The following is a 17446-nucleotide window of genomic DNA, read 5'->3' on the forward strand; positions in this document are numbered from 1 at the left end:
GCTCTTAAAACATTCTTCAAAACCATTGAAAATATGACCCTTCTCATCACATTATGCTTCATTGTCGGATTCCTCATTTTCCTCCAGTATTCCCTCCTAAGGGAAAAACAGTAGTAATATAAGTTATATACACTAAAAAAAACTGACCAATTTTGAGTATGGAAGTTGTTAGCTTTATAAGTTAGTGCGTGCGTGTTTTGATTTTATGTAATAGTCTAGTCCTTTTAGTTAATTTAGTTTTGGATGGAGGGTTTGTTGGAAATTAATCAAGGGCTTTTAATGTAATTAGTGAGGGGGTTTAGTGTAAATGTTTAGCCTATATAAACCTTCCACAATCATACATTTTTTTAACCTTTTGCAAATTAATTTAATTCTCAAATACCTACATTCCTTCTAAATACTTACTTTCCTTTTCTCACTCAAAAGGTTCACTTCACATTTAGCACAATTTACACTTGGTATCAGAGCAAAATCACAACTTGTGTTAGATCCATGACTTGATTTTGTTCACTTTTGTGCTAACTTGTGTTTTTATCATTTTACCGAAAGCTTTAATCTTTACCTTCTAATCATGTTAATGTAATCTCATTTCTTGTGTTAACCCACTCCTTACCTTCCTATAATAACACTTATAAAGTTTCAAATCCTAACTCAAAACACAATGTCTTGAAATCGAAAAATAAACCTTCTGTTCTGAATACCGGGATTCATACCGGTTTTCAGATCTTCTTGAATAGTAGTTATAATACCGGGTTTCTTACCGGTTTTCCTTTACTCTAAATACATGGTTTACACCAAAACCGGTAATAGTTAACCTATTCATAAAATTTAAATACTCGTCATAACTTTCACTTTTCATTTCGAAAACCGGTTTTTCTGAATCTTTTTAGAAAACCGGTATTAGTTACTTAAAGTTTAATACTTTGGCTTCTATAATACCTGGTTTACTCCAAAACCGGTATTTGCTCACCATTTTCTAACTCATTATAATCTTCAAGGTTTTCCACGAAAACCGGTATTAGTGAAGTTTTCACCGAATACCGGTATTACTTAAGGATTGTTGTGTGTTGTGTTTGAATATATTAATACCTGGTTTCCTCCAAAACCGGTATTTGTTCTTCTATTGATCATTTTCTAAGCCGAAATTCTGACCATTTTTGCTGTTAAAAACCGGTATTTGTTCACTTATTAACGAATACCGGTATTAGTTATTCTATTCCTCAAAACCGGTTTCTGTTGAGATTTGTTGTGTGGTTGTTTGTTGTAAAGCCTGGTTTACACCAAAACCGGTATTAGTTCTTTATATCATCAATTTTGTGGAAACGTTACTCTACTCATTTTTCGGGTTGAAAACCGGTTTTTGCACGGAAGTTATGGCTACTTTAGACTCTTTGATCATTGGTTCCGAGTCCCGTCCACCTGTCTTGTATCGTGATTGCTATCCCCAATGGAGAAACCATTTCATGAATTGGGTTGCGAAACAACCTCTTGGTACTGCTGCGAAAGAATCTTAAAAGAATGGCCCTGTCATTCACACTAATCATGTAACTAAGGAACCCCTTCCACCTGAAAAACTGCTCTCAAGCAGATGAACTTGTTGTGTCTTATCTTTACTTTGCTCTCCCAAATGAAATCTACAGAAACGTCGACTTTTATGTAACTCGCAAAGAAATTTGGGATGAACTCAAAAAACAATTTCAAGGAACAGAGGTCTCAACTGCTATCCGACTGTCAAATGTTCTAGATATGTATGAAACATTCAAGCAAGAGAAGGGTGAATCACTGGAAAGTGCATATGATCGATTCTGTAACGTGATCAATGATCTGCGAAAAGAAAAGGTGAAGAAAACACCAATGGAGCTCAACATAAAGTTTATCAGAAGCTTAGAAGAAGTTTGGCAATCTTATGGAACTCAGATCAATACCCAACCAGATTTCCACAAACTAGACATTCATAATCTGTATGAGAAATTGAGATTGAGTTCCCGAGAAGTTCTGAAGAAACAACCATCCAAACTCCCTGAAAGTTCCAACACTGATCCACTTGCTCTACTTGCTGACAGAAAGCCTTATCGGTCTTCCAAAATAACTGTTGAAGAAGTGATTTCTGATGATGAACCAAATGTCGAAAGTGATCCTGACATGGACGACAAGGAAAAACAAATGGCCCGAGATCTTGCTTATTTTACCCAGTCCTTCAAACGCAAGTACTTTAAGAAAAGGCCAACAAACAACCAACTACGAACATGATCTGTCTCTTCGTATGCCAGGAATTCCTATCCCCTGAAGTTTGATTCTTATGATAACAATGCTAGTGCTGAAAGGAAGGTTGAAACTCCGAGAAAGTTTGAGAAGAAGATTGCTGAGACAAAGACTGAGCCGAGGAAATGCTATAACTGTGGCACTCCTGGACACTTTGCCATCCATTGCCCAAAGCCAACTCTGAAAAACAAGGAATATTATCAAAACAAGCTGATGCTACTCAAACAAAAGGAATGTGGCATGGCTCTTTTGGCTGAGAATGAACAGTAGTTTCATCTGACAGACGAAGAAACTGGAGAATTGAAGGCTAATGTTTGCTTTATGACAAAAATCAAGAAATCAAAAGCACTTGATGAAGGGTCTGCTAGCTCTGAGACGGAGGATGACGAGGTAAATTCTACTCTCCAATCTGATCTTACCCACCTTCTGACTCAATGTGATCGAACTGTTGCTTTTAACAACTCATTAACACTTGACATTTCGATCTTAAAAGAAGTTTTAAATGAAAAGGATAACTCTTTAAAAGATTTCCAACTTAAACATGACAAACTTCAAAAGGATTTCGATGATCTTATGAATAATAGAGCTTCAGTTTCTTTCACTCTTTCCTCTGAATTACTTCTTGAGAAGCAACAACTTCAGACAAAAGTCTTTGAGCTAACCAAAACCGTTAAAGAAGAGAAGATTGCCAAATCCAATGAGATGTTCCGTGCTAATGCCTTGTCTAAAGATCTTGAAATTTTGAAACACAAACTCCTCGAAACCAAACCTACTCTCAAAGAATTGGAAGATAAAATCTCTAATTTAAATTATGCTTGTTGCATTAAAGATTTATTAAACCAAAAGCTTGATCATAAAATTGATGAACTAAAAGAGGAAATCAAATTTTACCAAGTCAAGGTTTACAAAATTGATCGATCAAATAAGCAAATCTTTCTAAATAAACCTAGAGATTTCGATTCTAATTTTACTCAAGGGTTGGGTTTCGAGGATCCTAAAAACTTGCTCACTGGCCAAAGTAAAGTCCCTCCATTGTATGATGCTGACCTTATGTGATATGGCTTGACCATTCAATATGTTCGACCAAGTTACGGTGACATTGAGACTGACGAGCATCTATCAAAATGTTGTGCATTTAAACTCAATTATGATAATATCAATGATTCTGTCAATCTTTTCAATCTTTCACTTTACCCTAAAAACAAAACACATTCTGTAACTATAGTCGAACTTGATGACAACGCTAAGGATAATCAGCTTGTCGTTGTTTCAAATGAACCTACACAAGTAAATGATATTCCTGTTCCCAAACCAGCTCCAGCTCGACCTTCCATCCCTCGAAGCATTTTGGAAAAACAAGTTGCAGACTTGAAACAAACCATCATTGAAAAACAAAATTTGATAGATACTCTGTTGTCTCAGAGTCATTGTAACAAGAAAGTGAATGATGTTTCTGACTCTTCCTCTGGTGTTACTTATGATTGTTTTGATCCCCATTGTCCTGTCTGTACAAGCAGCATGGTTGGATCAGTGGTAAACACCCTTGCCTCTGGAGACAGAGGTCATGGGTTCGATCCTCATCCCATGCAAAGGTTGGAGGGCCTTTTCTACCATTTAGGTAGAAACTGGAAGCAGCCTCTCTACTTTGGTAGAGATAAGGTCTGCCTACATCTTAACCTCCCCATACACCGTCAAGGTATTGGGGCTCAAAACCCGCGGAAGGCGGCACTGAGCAGTTACTTACTTACTTACTATTGTCCTGTCTATGATGTGATGAAAAATTCTTCTTCTTCCTCTTCTTTTATTAAAACTGTTTGTGAACTAGTTGACGTTGCTTTGTAAACTGATTGTGACTCTGTTAAGACCCGCAACATATCCACCCAAACAGACCATGACAGTGACTTTGATGAAACCAAAAATGAGTCTAGTGACCCATTGGATGAGTTTCAATCTGAAAAGAGTGTCACACAAAATGCAACAAATGACTATTTCTTTCCAAACATTGATGAACCAGTCAAGTTTTCCGAGGAAACTCAAGCTTATCTAAGTGAAATTGATACTTTAACCAAGAAGTTTGAAAAAGAAAGAGATCAACGTTTGAATTTGCTTTTAGATTTCAACAAACTCAAAATGGAAATGGAGTATAAGAACATTATACTTCAAGCTTTTGTCGATAATAACAATGAAAATGCTTCAAATTTACTCAAAGCATGTCATTTTCCAGTCCACCAAAGAGATGAAAAGAATCCTAAGTCTTCAAGGAACCTAACACCTCAAACTCATCCAAAGCAAAAGCTTCTCCTTCTACCCCTAAAGTCCCTAACAATAACAGTTTTTGTCCATCTAAACCTACTGTCCCAATTGTCAACTTGGAATCTAAACCAAAGCCTAAATATGTCAAAATGGATTTTTCAAACCTACCAAATCTGAATAACTTTCTTGAAGAAGACATTGCGTTTGATCCAGATTTTGAAAAACATTTTGCACAAAAGAATGATAATTTTCCTCCTGGGCTTCACAAAATTAAAAAATCACCTTTGCCAAAACCAGTTTCACCTTTTGAAAATTTTTCAAGATCAAATAAAACCAATATTCCAACTGTTAATCAAGATTCCACGCCCTCTCACCCATCTACAAAGTCTGTCCCCAAGTTTCAATCCCCTAAAACACCTTTTAAAGGCCGTGATTTCAAGCACCCAAAGATTAAGGTTCAACTTGATTATTCTGTTCCAAACCAATCTAAGTATCAACAGTACTCTGGCTTTCCCAGGGAATCGTTTGCCACACCAAAGTGCAAATTAAGAGCCGTTAGAGATGAGGCCTTAGGCTCTATTAGATACCATGATCAATACGGTTGGTTTTCCCCTACGTACAAGAAGCCTGTTAGGAAGACTCCTTTAGTCAACTCTCACAAGAAACCTACTTCTAATGTCAAACATGTTCACGTTTCGGGTGACTTGAGCCTAGATACTAGCAGTAGGTGGCTCCCTAAAGATAGATTTTTGCATGCTACTAGGAAAGTCAAGATTGATGGCAAATTTACTTCTGTGAAACAAGAATGGATAGTTTGTAGGCCTCATGCTTCTCGGTCTAGATCTGATAGAACTAGTTTTCCAAAACATTAAGTAATTCGGATGATTGTAATTTGTCATTGACTTTTGAACTCGTTGGTGTGCTGTGTTCTATATCTTCAATAAATATACTTGTTTGTTTGAATGTTTTATTTTTATTTGGTTGTGTGATTGCTATTTATCTTTGTTATTGTTCTGTGTTTACTTTCTCTATCTCTCGTTCTTTTCCATCATAAATAAATGCTTTGCATGTGCTTTCCTAACCCTCATGGACCCAATGTCATGTGGGTACCCAAACCATATTTCCAACCTATACATGAATACTTTATATGTATCTGGTATGTTGATTCCGGATGTTCTAGACACATGACTGGAAATCGATCCATCTTAAAGAACTTTGTTGAGAAATTCTAGGGTACCGTGCGATTTGGAAATAATAACATTGCCCCAATTCTTGGCTATGGAGATATTGTTCAAAATGGTATTACCATCAAGCATGTTTCCTATGTTGAAGGATTAAGCCATAATTTTTTTAGTGTGGGCCAATTTTGTGATAATGACCTTCAAGTGCTCTTTCGACGATATGAATGCAAAGTCCAGACAGAGGATGGTGTCGATATTCTTACCAGTACCAGAGATGAAAATTTGTTTCCCATTGATCTAAACAAACTTCCCACTCCATCTTCCGAAATATGTCTTATGTCCAAAGCCTCTGCTCAACAAACTTGGTTATGGCACCGCCGTCTTTCTCATCTTAATTTTCACACCATTAATGCTCTCGCTAGTAAACAGCTAGTTGATGGACTTCCTGATCTAAAATATGAAAGCAACATTGTTTGTTCTACTTGTGCCATTGGAAAAATGAAGAAAGCATCTCATCACCCAAAGAAACACCTGAGCACTGAAGCTCCTTTACATCTTCTTCATATGGATCTTTGTGGCCCTATGCGTATCTAGAGTATTCATGCTAAACGTTACATTCTGGTCATTGTCGATGATTATTCTCGCTATACATGGGTCTTCTTTCTTCGTGAAAAGAGTGAAACTCCTCAAGTAATCATTGATTTCATCAAAAAGACTCAAGTCAACATCCAGTCAACTGTTTGCATTATTAGATCTGACAATGGTACTGAATTTAAGAATGCTACCCTTGAATCCTTTTGCTCTTCGGTTGGTATTACTCATCAATTCTCTGCTACGAGAACTTCTAAACAAAACGGCGTTGTTGAACGAAAAAATTTAACACTTGTTGAAGCTGCTCGTACAATGCTTGCATACTCTAAGTTACCTCAAAATCTGTGGGCTGAAGCAATTGCCATCACATTCTTTACTCAAAACAGATCAATCATCACCAACAAAGTTCGTCTTCTTCACCATCAACTAATGGTTCATCTCCTCCATCGTCGAATAACTCTTCTCATGATTCCTCTGCACCTACTGGTTCATCTCAAAGTTCTTCCTAACAAGGTTCTTCAAACAATTCTCATCATTCATCCGATAATGATATTGATCCCGATGCTAACTATGTACTTCCTAATTAACCTACCTTTGAACAAATCGTTGATCAACACTCTCCCGGATTTGACCCAAATTTGACCTTTCTCAAAATTTTCCAAGTATTTTCTTTCTTTTTCAAATACCGGTTTTCTCTCACCAATACCGGCTTTCTTACTAGCTTTCCTTATCTTCTAGACTGATCTTGTCGATTCCCGGTATTAGTACTCCTATTTGAAAAACCGGCTTTCAGGGGTGATTACTTGTCTATTTCGTGTGCTTTTACCACTCTTATTCTCATATTCGGAATGGATTTCCTTGAAGATGGTGCCACCAAACACATGCAGAATAATTTACAGCTAATGATACCATTCGCTTGTCAACATGGCATCATTCCAGTGATGCTTACATACCATCCAATGATTAACGTCTTTACCATCCCTGCACAAGGCATAGAAGAATAGCTTATATTTGATATGTGGCGCACCATCGAATACATTCCGCCAAGAGGAAGATCAATCCCATATTTCAAGTTCTCTCTTCTTACCACAGATGGCACACGACAAGATTTTACCTTGAATTTAGAATAGTTTCGGAACATACTACAATTTCCCACTGCAAACTCAAGACCGGGAACCACAAGCTTTGTTCCTATTCCTCCCTTGATTGAAATGATTCATCGGGTACAACAATTGGGTTATGATGGTCCATTGACTGCTTTAAAAGACGTAAAGAAGAAAAACTTTCACCCACTGTGGCACACATTATGTTCAATAATCAACAACTGCATGTCTCCTTCAAGAAAAGGACAAGATGACTTCACCAAGGCCACTCTAACATATTTATTTGACATTGCATATGATATCCATATTGATTTTGCTGTTGTGGCATTCGATCATCTTCGCCTCCAAGTTAATGGGAAGTTTACACCAAACAAGAAGTATATTGCCTTTCTCCGCTTCTTAACTGTCATCATGCAACATTTCCTCAACAACAATAATAACATTCAGAGATTTCCCGCCTCTCGACGTATTGTGATTTCTAGCTTCCGTTATGTTTATGCTAATAACCGTCTTGCACATCTTCGCTTCATGCCAATTCTTGATTCTCTGCTTAGCCAGGTTCCCCTAGATAATCCTGATCTTAGGATTTACCGAGAGTATGTAGCCAGGGGTACGACAGCTCAACGCCGAGTTTTGCCTTCCCCACCCCCGCATAGGTCGCCTAGTGAGGGTCATAGGTCTAGGAAAAGAAAAAGAGGGGTTAGTTGATGATTCGGCACCTGGCTCATCTGTTCCATCTTTTTCCACCAATATTCCTGAATCTTCTGCACCACCAACAAAGAAACACAAATCTCACCACCGATCTAAGTCAAAATCTAAATCAAAAAAGTCAACAACTTTCATTGCTCCATCTCCTCTTACTCTTTCATTTTCTTCTTCTGAAACTTTAATCTCACCTTCTTCCTCATCTTCACCAATTATTAAAAATCAACCATCTTGAAAGGTCAAGAAAATCCGCGTCAAGCCTCTAAAACCAATTCCTGAGGAGGCCTCTGACAATGTTGAAAATGAAAATAACGAAGAAACTCCTTTCTCTGATTCATTCTTTGATACTTTGGAGGAACAAGGTGGTCCTGAAGGAGGGGTTGAAAAACATATTGGAGAGGATGTGAGGTCCGGGTTAGGTTCATGGCAAAAAGAAAACGATGGCCCTCCAATAGATGAAACCACTAGCCGGGATGATACCCCTAGGACAGAAGCCGAGGACTCCCCAACCTCGAATGAAACACCACCTCACTTCTCCGGATCCTTTCTACAGGATCCGGACTCATTTTTGCACGGGCATCCGGAAAACCCTTTATCAATTCCTCATTCGGAGGATGACGATATTTCTGCCGCGGAGACCCTTGCCTCTCTCCCATTTTCTTTCTCACACAACGTCGAGTCTAGATCTCCTAGGTCTCACGATTCTGAGCACGCACATTCTTTGAATGTTGCCACAACAGACCGAGAGTCGGTGATTCCACCTTCTCAAGGAGTGTCTGGAAGTCCTGCTCATGCAACCATGACAGGCACTGCGGATCAAATCCCCAGTACAACGGGCAATCTTGGAGATCCTGGCAGTCCCACCAACCGGAACATTGCGCCTGACACTTGTGTTGAGCCAATTAGTTCTAAAACAACCAATGTAGAGCTATCGCTTCATAAATCATTGGGAAGCCCTGCTGGTTCACCACCTCTAGGCCACTGTAAACCCTACGGAGCCTACTGTTGTGACAACGACATCTACGTCAGTCGCCCCTGGCATTCCTCTTTCACCCGATACCCAAGCCAAAGTGCTCCGAATTGAAAAAGGTAAAGCTATTGCCACCTCTTCCGGCTCTATTTACAAACCTCCTGTTGTTTCCGAACGTATTGCATTAAAGTATGATACAAGAGAAAGAGAAGATATAAGGCGGTTAGATGAATCTGGGATGCTCAAAACCAAACAAACAAATACTTTTTCCCTACCAATCATTCAATCTACACGACCAATCATTCAACTTCCCCCATCAACTGTTTCCGTTGACCCACCTTCACCTCCACATTCATCTCCTTCTTCATCCTCTTCCGATTCTCATCCCAAGAAACTTTATGGACCTATGCCACCTAAAAGCTGAGCCAACCTTGATACACTTTATGATTCCCTACTTGCTACTCTCGTATCACTATATGGCCAAACCGATTCCTATGATCTCGCCATTCAAGCCTCAATTCAAGCTCGCTTTGATCATATTCATCAAATCAAACTTGTTCAAGATCAAGAAGCTCAAGATTTGTTTCTAAAGGACGCAGAGCTCGAAGCAGCACACAAGAGAATTGTTGAACTAGAAGCCACTTGTAAGCAAGCTGCTGCTGTCCAACAGAGGCGTGATGATCAGGACCAACACGAGGGGGAGAACAGGGATGTTATTATGGCTGAAGAAAGAACTAGTGCCGCTGCAAATGTTGTTGAAGAGACTGTGATAGGTGATGATGCTCAAACACGAGATCCACCTCAAGTTGTTGATGTTGCTAGTAATGAACCTACTGAAGAACTTAATGTTGTAACTTCTGAGATTCGAGAAAGTAATGCCACTAAAATAATTGAAGATGTTGATTTAAGAGATGATGCTCAATCTCAAGGCTTTAATCTTGATCCTTCAGTAATAGTTGAAGATGTGGATGATAATGATTAATTTCCAGACAATGATGATTTTGATGTTGGTGGCAACGATGTTGATCCTAATGATGAAAACAATTCTTCTGATGATGATCTTCCTCCCCCTGGCTTTGATAACTACCCAACTGTTCCTCAACCCGATCCAACACTCAACCAATTGAACTTTCATCAACTCATTCACCATCTCAATCACCCTCGTATTCAAGACAACACTAGAGCTCCCCAAGTACAAATCAATGAAGGTGGTTTTAGATCAAATGAAAGAAGCAGAATCAATTATCTTGCCATTCCTCTCCAGTTATTCAAATTAACAAAATTCCTTGAAGAAAAAGCATCACAAATCTTCTCAGAAAAGGATGAGTTGAAAAAGATTGATATCGACGAATTGAGGGCTAGATGGGCATATGATCTTGAGCATCAAAAGGCAAAGTACTTGAAAGATCTCATTGATGCCAAAAGCCACATAGCAAACAAAGAATGGAAGAAACAGTTCAAATTGAAGATAGTCGAAGTAATTAGCATTCATTTTAAAGAATGGCGTGATCCCGGGTATACAAGACCCCCTGGCTTATTCTGGTTGGTTGTTAGACATGAGGATGTCCGTCAATACATGTTTGGAGAAGCCAGATTCAATCTTCTATCAGCTGATGATCTTATCTTCCTTCTACATCACTTTGCCCGAAAGCTCATTCAGCCCGATCCAGAAAACCAAGAGGCCTATTATGCAGTCAAAAGATACATGGACAGTCTCATTCTTAGACAAACTCAAAAAGACTTCTAACTGGCCATTGAAAAGAGAAGAAAGAAAGTTAACCTCTCCAGGCCAAATCAAAGGATCAGAGGCATCAATCTAGAGAATTTCAACAATGTTGTTGTGTTTGATAACCCAAGGGGTTTTGTGTTTGTAAGTGATCAAGGGCATAAGATATTTGTACGACTCGACGAACTATCCAAATATTCTGATGGTACCCTCATGCAATGCTTGAATGTCTTTGAAAGCCTACATGAGTTCGAAGAGTCGGAAAAGGAAAAAAAAAGACTACGGAAGGTGATTCAAAAAATCAAGACAAGGCTAGAACATAAAGAAAGATCAAGACAAATCATTGCAGCCAGACTCCCAAAAGAACAAAAAGGTGTCATTCATGTACCAGAAGGCTCTTGGGTTAGATACTCACCGAATAATGAGCCTGGAATGCACAATATGCCCCCAGTCAACTTCGCTGATAACATCATTGAACCACCCGATCGCCCTGAGGATCCAAAATACTATTTTATTCCCGAGAAGTACTGGAAGGAAACAAAAGGGGAATACGAGAAAAGAGCCTTCAAGCCTCAGACCTTCTTCTAAGGCAAACCCGAATCATCCACCAAGAAAAGGAACCGGAGGCAAAGAAAGAAGAAAAAGGCTAGACAATGATCTTTTGCAAAACAGCACTAAAGAGGGAGATTGTTAGCTTTATAAATTAGTTAGTGCGTGTTTTGATTTTATGTAATAATCTAGTCCTTTTAGTTAATTTAGTTTTGGATGGGGGGTTTGTTAGAAATTAATCAAGGGCTTTTAATGTAATTAGTGAGGGGGTTTAGTGTAAATGTTTAGCCTATATAAACCCTCCACTATCATACATTTTGTAACCTTTTGCAAATTAATTTAATTCTCAAATACCTACATTCCCTCTAAATACCTACTTTCTTTTTCTCACTCAAAAGGTTCACTTCACATTTAACACAATTTACAAAAGTGCAATAAAACTGTTTATCTTTTACTTGAATATCCCATACAGTTTTAGGTAAAACTAAATGCATAGGTTTTACTTCTCACCGTGCGGCCAAATAATAAGAGATGGATAAGATTTCAAGCAGAACATTTTAACAACTGATTTCAAAAAAAAAATGTATGTGTAATAGATATGAAATTACAAAAATGTATCGAGGCATTTTGTCAAACACTTAGAGTGCAATAAACATATATGAATTAGAGAAAATTTAAATTTAAGTAGATAAAATTTTAATAATAAAAAAAATTAATTACTTCCATATCAAAAAAAAATAAAATGAAAGGATCAAATTCTTACTAATTTTGTAATTCACCGTCTATCTTGATGCGGGGGATGTGAGAGATTTTGGGCCAGTAGTTATTGTTGAAGAACCTTCCTTTACTCGTCTTTTTTAAATTCAGTTTTGGGCATCCCTTAATTTCTAAATTCAAGAGTGAAGGCAACAGCTGCTCTGGTAGATCTTTTAACTTTGGACATTTCCTAATCTTCAGATGTCGGAGGGAGGTGAGGTGTTGGAGTCCCACTGAAACTGTTTCCAAGTTCCAAAATCCGGTGATGCAAAGAGTAGTAAGAGTTGAAGGAAAAACATGAAGAGACAATCGACTCAGATTTTTCGCCTCATAATCATTTATTCCGCCAACTAAAGTTAGGTCAACAAGAGAGGTTGGAAAATTCTGTGGGCCAAACGCTAACATGGGCTTCTTTAAACCCCCGATGAAAAGAGTAGTCAATTTGGGAGGCCAATTCCCACGTGGAAAACAAGCATCCATATTTGGACAATTATAAATTCCCAGCTTTTCTAATGAGATGAGTCTCGGCAACTCAAGGTCAGAAAATGACTTCATATTTTTACAAACGGATATCCATAGGGAGGTGAGGTGATCAGAGTTCAATAATCCATTCACAGATCTCAGGTTTGGCCAACCATTTATATATACATATTCAAGCATTGATTTGTTGTTGGTACTTTCTCCAGTCATAATAACATTTAGTTCCTTACAATTGAAAATATGAAATGCCTTGAGCTTCTCCATTCCTTCTCCTCTTGGGAATGAGACACTTGTTATTGAACTACATTCACGAATTATCAATGTCTCAATGCTAGCTGGACAACAACATTCCTTCAAATTTCTACAATTCTCTAGTTTCAAAATCCTAAAAGAAGTTAGAAGATTGCTCCTACTATCATCCTCCTCTTTCTCTCCTAATCTCAGCAATTCTGAACATCCTATTACATTTAATTGTCTTAAGTTCACAAGAACCTTACTTGCCTCTTCCTCTGATTCCCACATGTATCTTATTTCATTACAACACTCAAGCCATAGACTTTCGACCACCCCGACATTCTTTATAACACCTCTCCACACCTCATCACTAAGCTCTGAAATATTATTTATCACCAACCAAGTGACTGACGAAGCTACATGGACCATACTTCTTAACACACCATCACCACATCCTTTTATTCGTAGAATCCTTAATGAAAGTAGTGCTTCAAGTGAGATGTCAACCAATTCAGGACAACCAGCTATATAAAGCTCTCGAAGGCATGGAAACACTGCATCAGCAACCCCGTTACAGGTAGACCATACCCCCCAGCCCGGCATATTTATAAACTTTAGAGTTTCAAGCGAAGGGAATGCAATACCACATGTCCCAAGAAACTCGGGACCTATGACTTTAATCCCCTTCATGCCTTCAATTACCAATTCCTTTAGTAATTGTAGCCTCCCAAGTGCTGGTAAAGACTTACAATTTCTACACTGACCTATCGAAACATTGACCAACTTGCAAAATGAGGGATCACCAACCCAATCTGGAAACCTTGTTCCCGAGTATGATGCGATCTTCAATTTCTTCAAAGCATCATTACAAGGCTTCAATTCATGAAGGACCTCATTTTCAAGTTCTTCATTTCGGGAATTATTAGATACATTATCCCATATTAACTCTACCTCAGTAAGCCTTTTCATTGATAAGCTTGCGTCCCGTGCATGCCTTGCATCTTGCACTTTTTCCAACCCCTCGATGCAAATCTTCCCCTCGAGATTCTTTAACTCTTTGAGCTTGATTATTGTAAAACCATCATTTCCTTTGATGATGATCTTGCTAAGCGTCTGTAGGCTATTCAACTCACCAATTTCAAAGGGCATGTGATTCAACAATGGAGTATCCCCAATGTCAAGATGTCGCAAATTTTTAAGTTTTGAAAAGCTTTTAGGCAACTTACATAACTTATGACAACCAAAAACAATCAATGATTGTAAATTATAAAGATTGCCCACATTTTCTGGTAGTTCTTTGATATTGGTTTGCGATAAATTAAGATACCTCAAGTGCTTCAAACGACCAACACACTCCGGTACCTCACTTATCTGAAAGCCGTTTAAGGAAAGAACCCTCAACAGTGGTAACGCGGGAAGTAAATCAACCAGTATCTTCTTCGATAAGTAGAACCTATTAGAACTTTCCTTCACCTCAACCGACACTGCCAAAAAAGTTCTTAAACTTTTGGCACTTTTAAATGCCTCGAACTTCTGGTGACCAACAAATTTCTCACGAATAAATGACATATGTCGGTACTTTGTCAAAGTTTGTGTCTCTGTCTTCATCTCGTTTAGGTCATCCAACCTGAGAAAAAAATCTTCAGCAACAAATGTGGCCAAGTCATTCAAGAGGTCGTGCATCACAAACAATGATTTATCATTAGCTTCATGTTGAAAAAATGACCTCGATAAGAGCTCTTCAAAATATTCGTATCCCAAAGATTCTTCAGTTAATTCGCTTCCACTTGATTTTTTAATGAAGCCTTCTGCCACCCACAACAGAACCAACTCCTTCTTGTCAAACAAAAAGTCTTTGGGGAAAAAGGAACAATATGCAAACAATTGTTTCAAACATGCCGAAAGATCTAGGTAGCTTAGCCTAAGGGCCGGAACAATACTATCATCGATTTGCCATATCTTGCTCGTTAGCACGTGCTGCCAATATTGTTCATTTATATTCCTCCTTAGTAGCCTTCCAACCACTTTCAAAGCTAAAGGTAAATGCCCACAGTTTTTCACAATACCTTCACCATGAGATTTCAGATCGGTATGTGAATCAAAATTATCAACATCCAATGCATGTCGGGCAAGTAAAGACATAGCATCATCGTGTGACAAACTCTCCAAGTTACTTAAATGATCAAAACCTATTTGTTTGAGCAATCCCTCCTTTCGGGTTGTCATGATTATTTTACTTCCTGGGGCCCCCGAATGAAACGGTTTTACTAGGTTCTCCCAATCGACATACTTTTCACTCCAAATGTCATCTAGCACTATTAGAAATCGTTTCTCCTTAAGTTGATCTGAAAGGGCTGTTTGAACCTCATTTAATTCTTTAAACTCCTCGTTTTCACTAGCCATTGCTCGAAAGATGGTTTCAGTTATCTTAAAAACATCAAAATCATCAGAAACACACACCCATGCATGGAGTTTAAAGTGATCTTTTACTTTTGTTTCATTGTACAAACTTCTAGCTAAAGTGGTTTTACCAACCCCACCCATGCCAACTATCGGTATAACACTAAAGTTTTCCTTACATGGCTCATCTCCCAACAACTTATGGAGCAATTCCACTTTTTCTCCTTTTCGTCCAATAATTTCGGATGAATCTGGCAAAGAGGTTTCGTTTCTTCTACTAGTCTCACTTTTTGGCTTTTCATCTTTCTTAATCAAACCTAGACACCATTTTTCCTTTTCTAAATCCTGTAACTTGGAGTCAATGATATTTAACTTGTGACGCAGTTTACTACTTGGTTTGAAAGTCGGGATGAGTTTTTTTACCTTGGTAGTGAACTCACGATGCATGGCTTTGGTTGCCAAGCTATCGAGTACATCATCAATATCATATGCCAAATGTTGGAGTCCGTTGAGCCAATGTTTGACACTTTTATCAGCAATTTCTTTGTCAGAAGCATCACTAAGGAAATCTTGGATCATGGACAATTTATTACCAAGATTATTGAGCTCAGACTCGATTCCTTTGGCCCGAATGATCTGCTTCAAGGCTTCATCTCCCAGCTTCTGTAAAACGACTTGGATAAGTGCAACAACAATGATTTCAGCCATTGATTGTTAAGTAGTTTACAGTGAAAATGTGATATGAGAAGGAAAATAATTGTTATGAATGTATATTTATCATGACTAAATGATATATAATGGATGTGTATATATATACATATAGGATATAAAGATAACAGATGAATGGACATGGTGCCAATTGAGAATAAGTATGCAACTTGGTATTCTGTTTGAATATTAGTTGGTGGCCAATTGAAAATTAGTAGGCAACTTGGTATTAGCATTAAGAGAAAAAAAGATCTACGTATTAATTTTTCATTGGCCCAGCAAATAAAATTGTAATGAGTATGTGTAAATGAGTAAATAGACTAATAAACAAATTGATGGTAAGCGTGTAATTTATAATATGGTGCTTAAATAAAATTTAATGTATATGTAATGAAGAAAAACTAACATTTGATTAAATAAAAGAGATTAATGTTAAGAATAAAATGTTTTTCTTCAAATATGCAGAGATATAATAATAAGCTGAGTACAATTTCAGAACTGGTATGATCTCACAAATGTAAATTTCTTGAGTATTTCAAAAATGAGTATGCAAGAGGTGAATTCAAATGTTGACTCTTGGGTATGGCATGCGCCTAAAGTTGACCGTATATATATCTATGACTTTTATGAAGCTATATCTGTAACTTCTATGAAGCTGGTAGCTTGGATGAAGCAATACCATGCTTTTTGAAGTATCCTTTGCTCGTAACAGGTCAGCATTGAATGATACGCAGGCTGCTTGTTATATAGAATTGCAATGTGCGCGTTCGCCCTGCTCTCACGACAATGGTCAAGAATATTTGAAGGAGTAAGGGCCAGGAGACCTTTATGTTATCAAATTTCCATCTGGGGCTGACGATAACTTTCGGTAGTTACGGGCATGTGATCGACAATGCTTTTATTAACCATTGTTCTTGATCTTGCAAAAAAGAGAATCTTGGAATGCCAAATAGAAAGATATCGGCTTTCCAGTTACTTTTGATGCAATTTCTTCCCATCATTTCTGTTTGATCTTGCAAAGGTGATCTTGGAATGTCAAATAGAAAGTTCCTGAGGTGGTTGTCATCAGGTGTTCAATGATGTGGATATCAGTTGGTTACAGATTTGATATATATTATGAGTTCGCTCTACTAATGAATTCACATTCTTTTCCATTGTGTAGATACAATAATTTACCTATAGCATCATTCATCACAGATTTACATAAGTTGAAAATAATCAAAGCTAATATATAAGAAAGAATGTTGTTTCCTGACAAGACCCATATACACAGGGCATGCATATATTGTATTTACTACAAGTAGGAACACCTGGATTAACTTAATGGAACATGTTTAACTAAATAATGTATTTGGGTTTAGCCGTTTAACCAGGTCCAAATCCACGTCGAGTCATCTATCTTCTTTCTGCTCAGTTATCTTCAATCTAAATCCCAAGTCTGAAATCAACATGACAATTTTTATCTTGGTTATGTACATTTGTTAAGTATTGGAATATTTAGTCAAACTTTGTATATGATGGCTGGATC

General features: G+C 37.7%; 1 protein-coding gene across 1 annotated transcript; it reads right to left on the bottom strand.

Moving 5' to 3' along the window:
- Positions 1-12: 12 nt before the first annotated feature.
- On the bottom strand, positions 13-15979 carry LOC122586989 (putative disease resistance protein At3g14460). The gene is made up of 2 exons (XM_043759041.1): positions 12104-15979; positions 13-96 (listed from the first exon to the last, which is right to left on the bottom strand). Coding segments are annotated over exons 1-2 (3816 nt in total). The 5' UTR covers positions 15919-15979; the 3' UTR covers positions 13-95.
- Positions 15980-17446: the final 1467 nt, after the last annotated feature.

The sequence above is a fragment of the Erigeron canadensis genome, chromosome 2 (assembly GCF_010389155.1).
Source record: "Erigeron canadensis isolate Cc75 chromosome 2, C_canadensis_v1, whole genome shotgun sequence".
Taxonomy (NCBI): domain Eukaryota; kingdom Viridiplantae; phylum Streptophyta; class Magnoliopsida; order Asterales; family Asteraceae; genus Erigeron; species Erigeron canadensis.

Excerpts from the sequence above, each read along its gene's own strand:
- LOC122586989 (XM_043759041.1), bottom strand. The coding sequence starts at position 15,918 with ATGGCTGAAATCATTGTTGTTGCACTTATCCAAGTCGTTTTACAGAAG.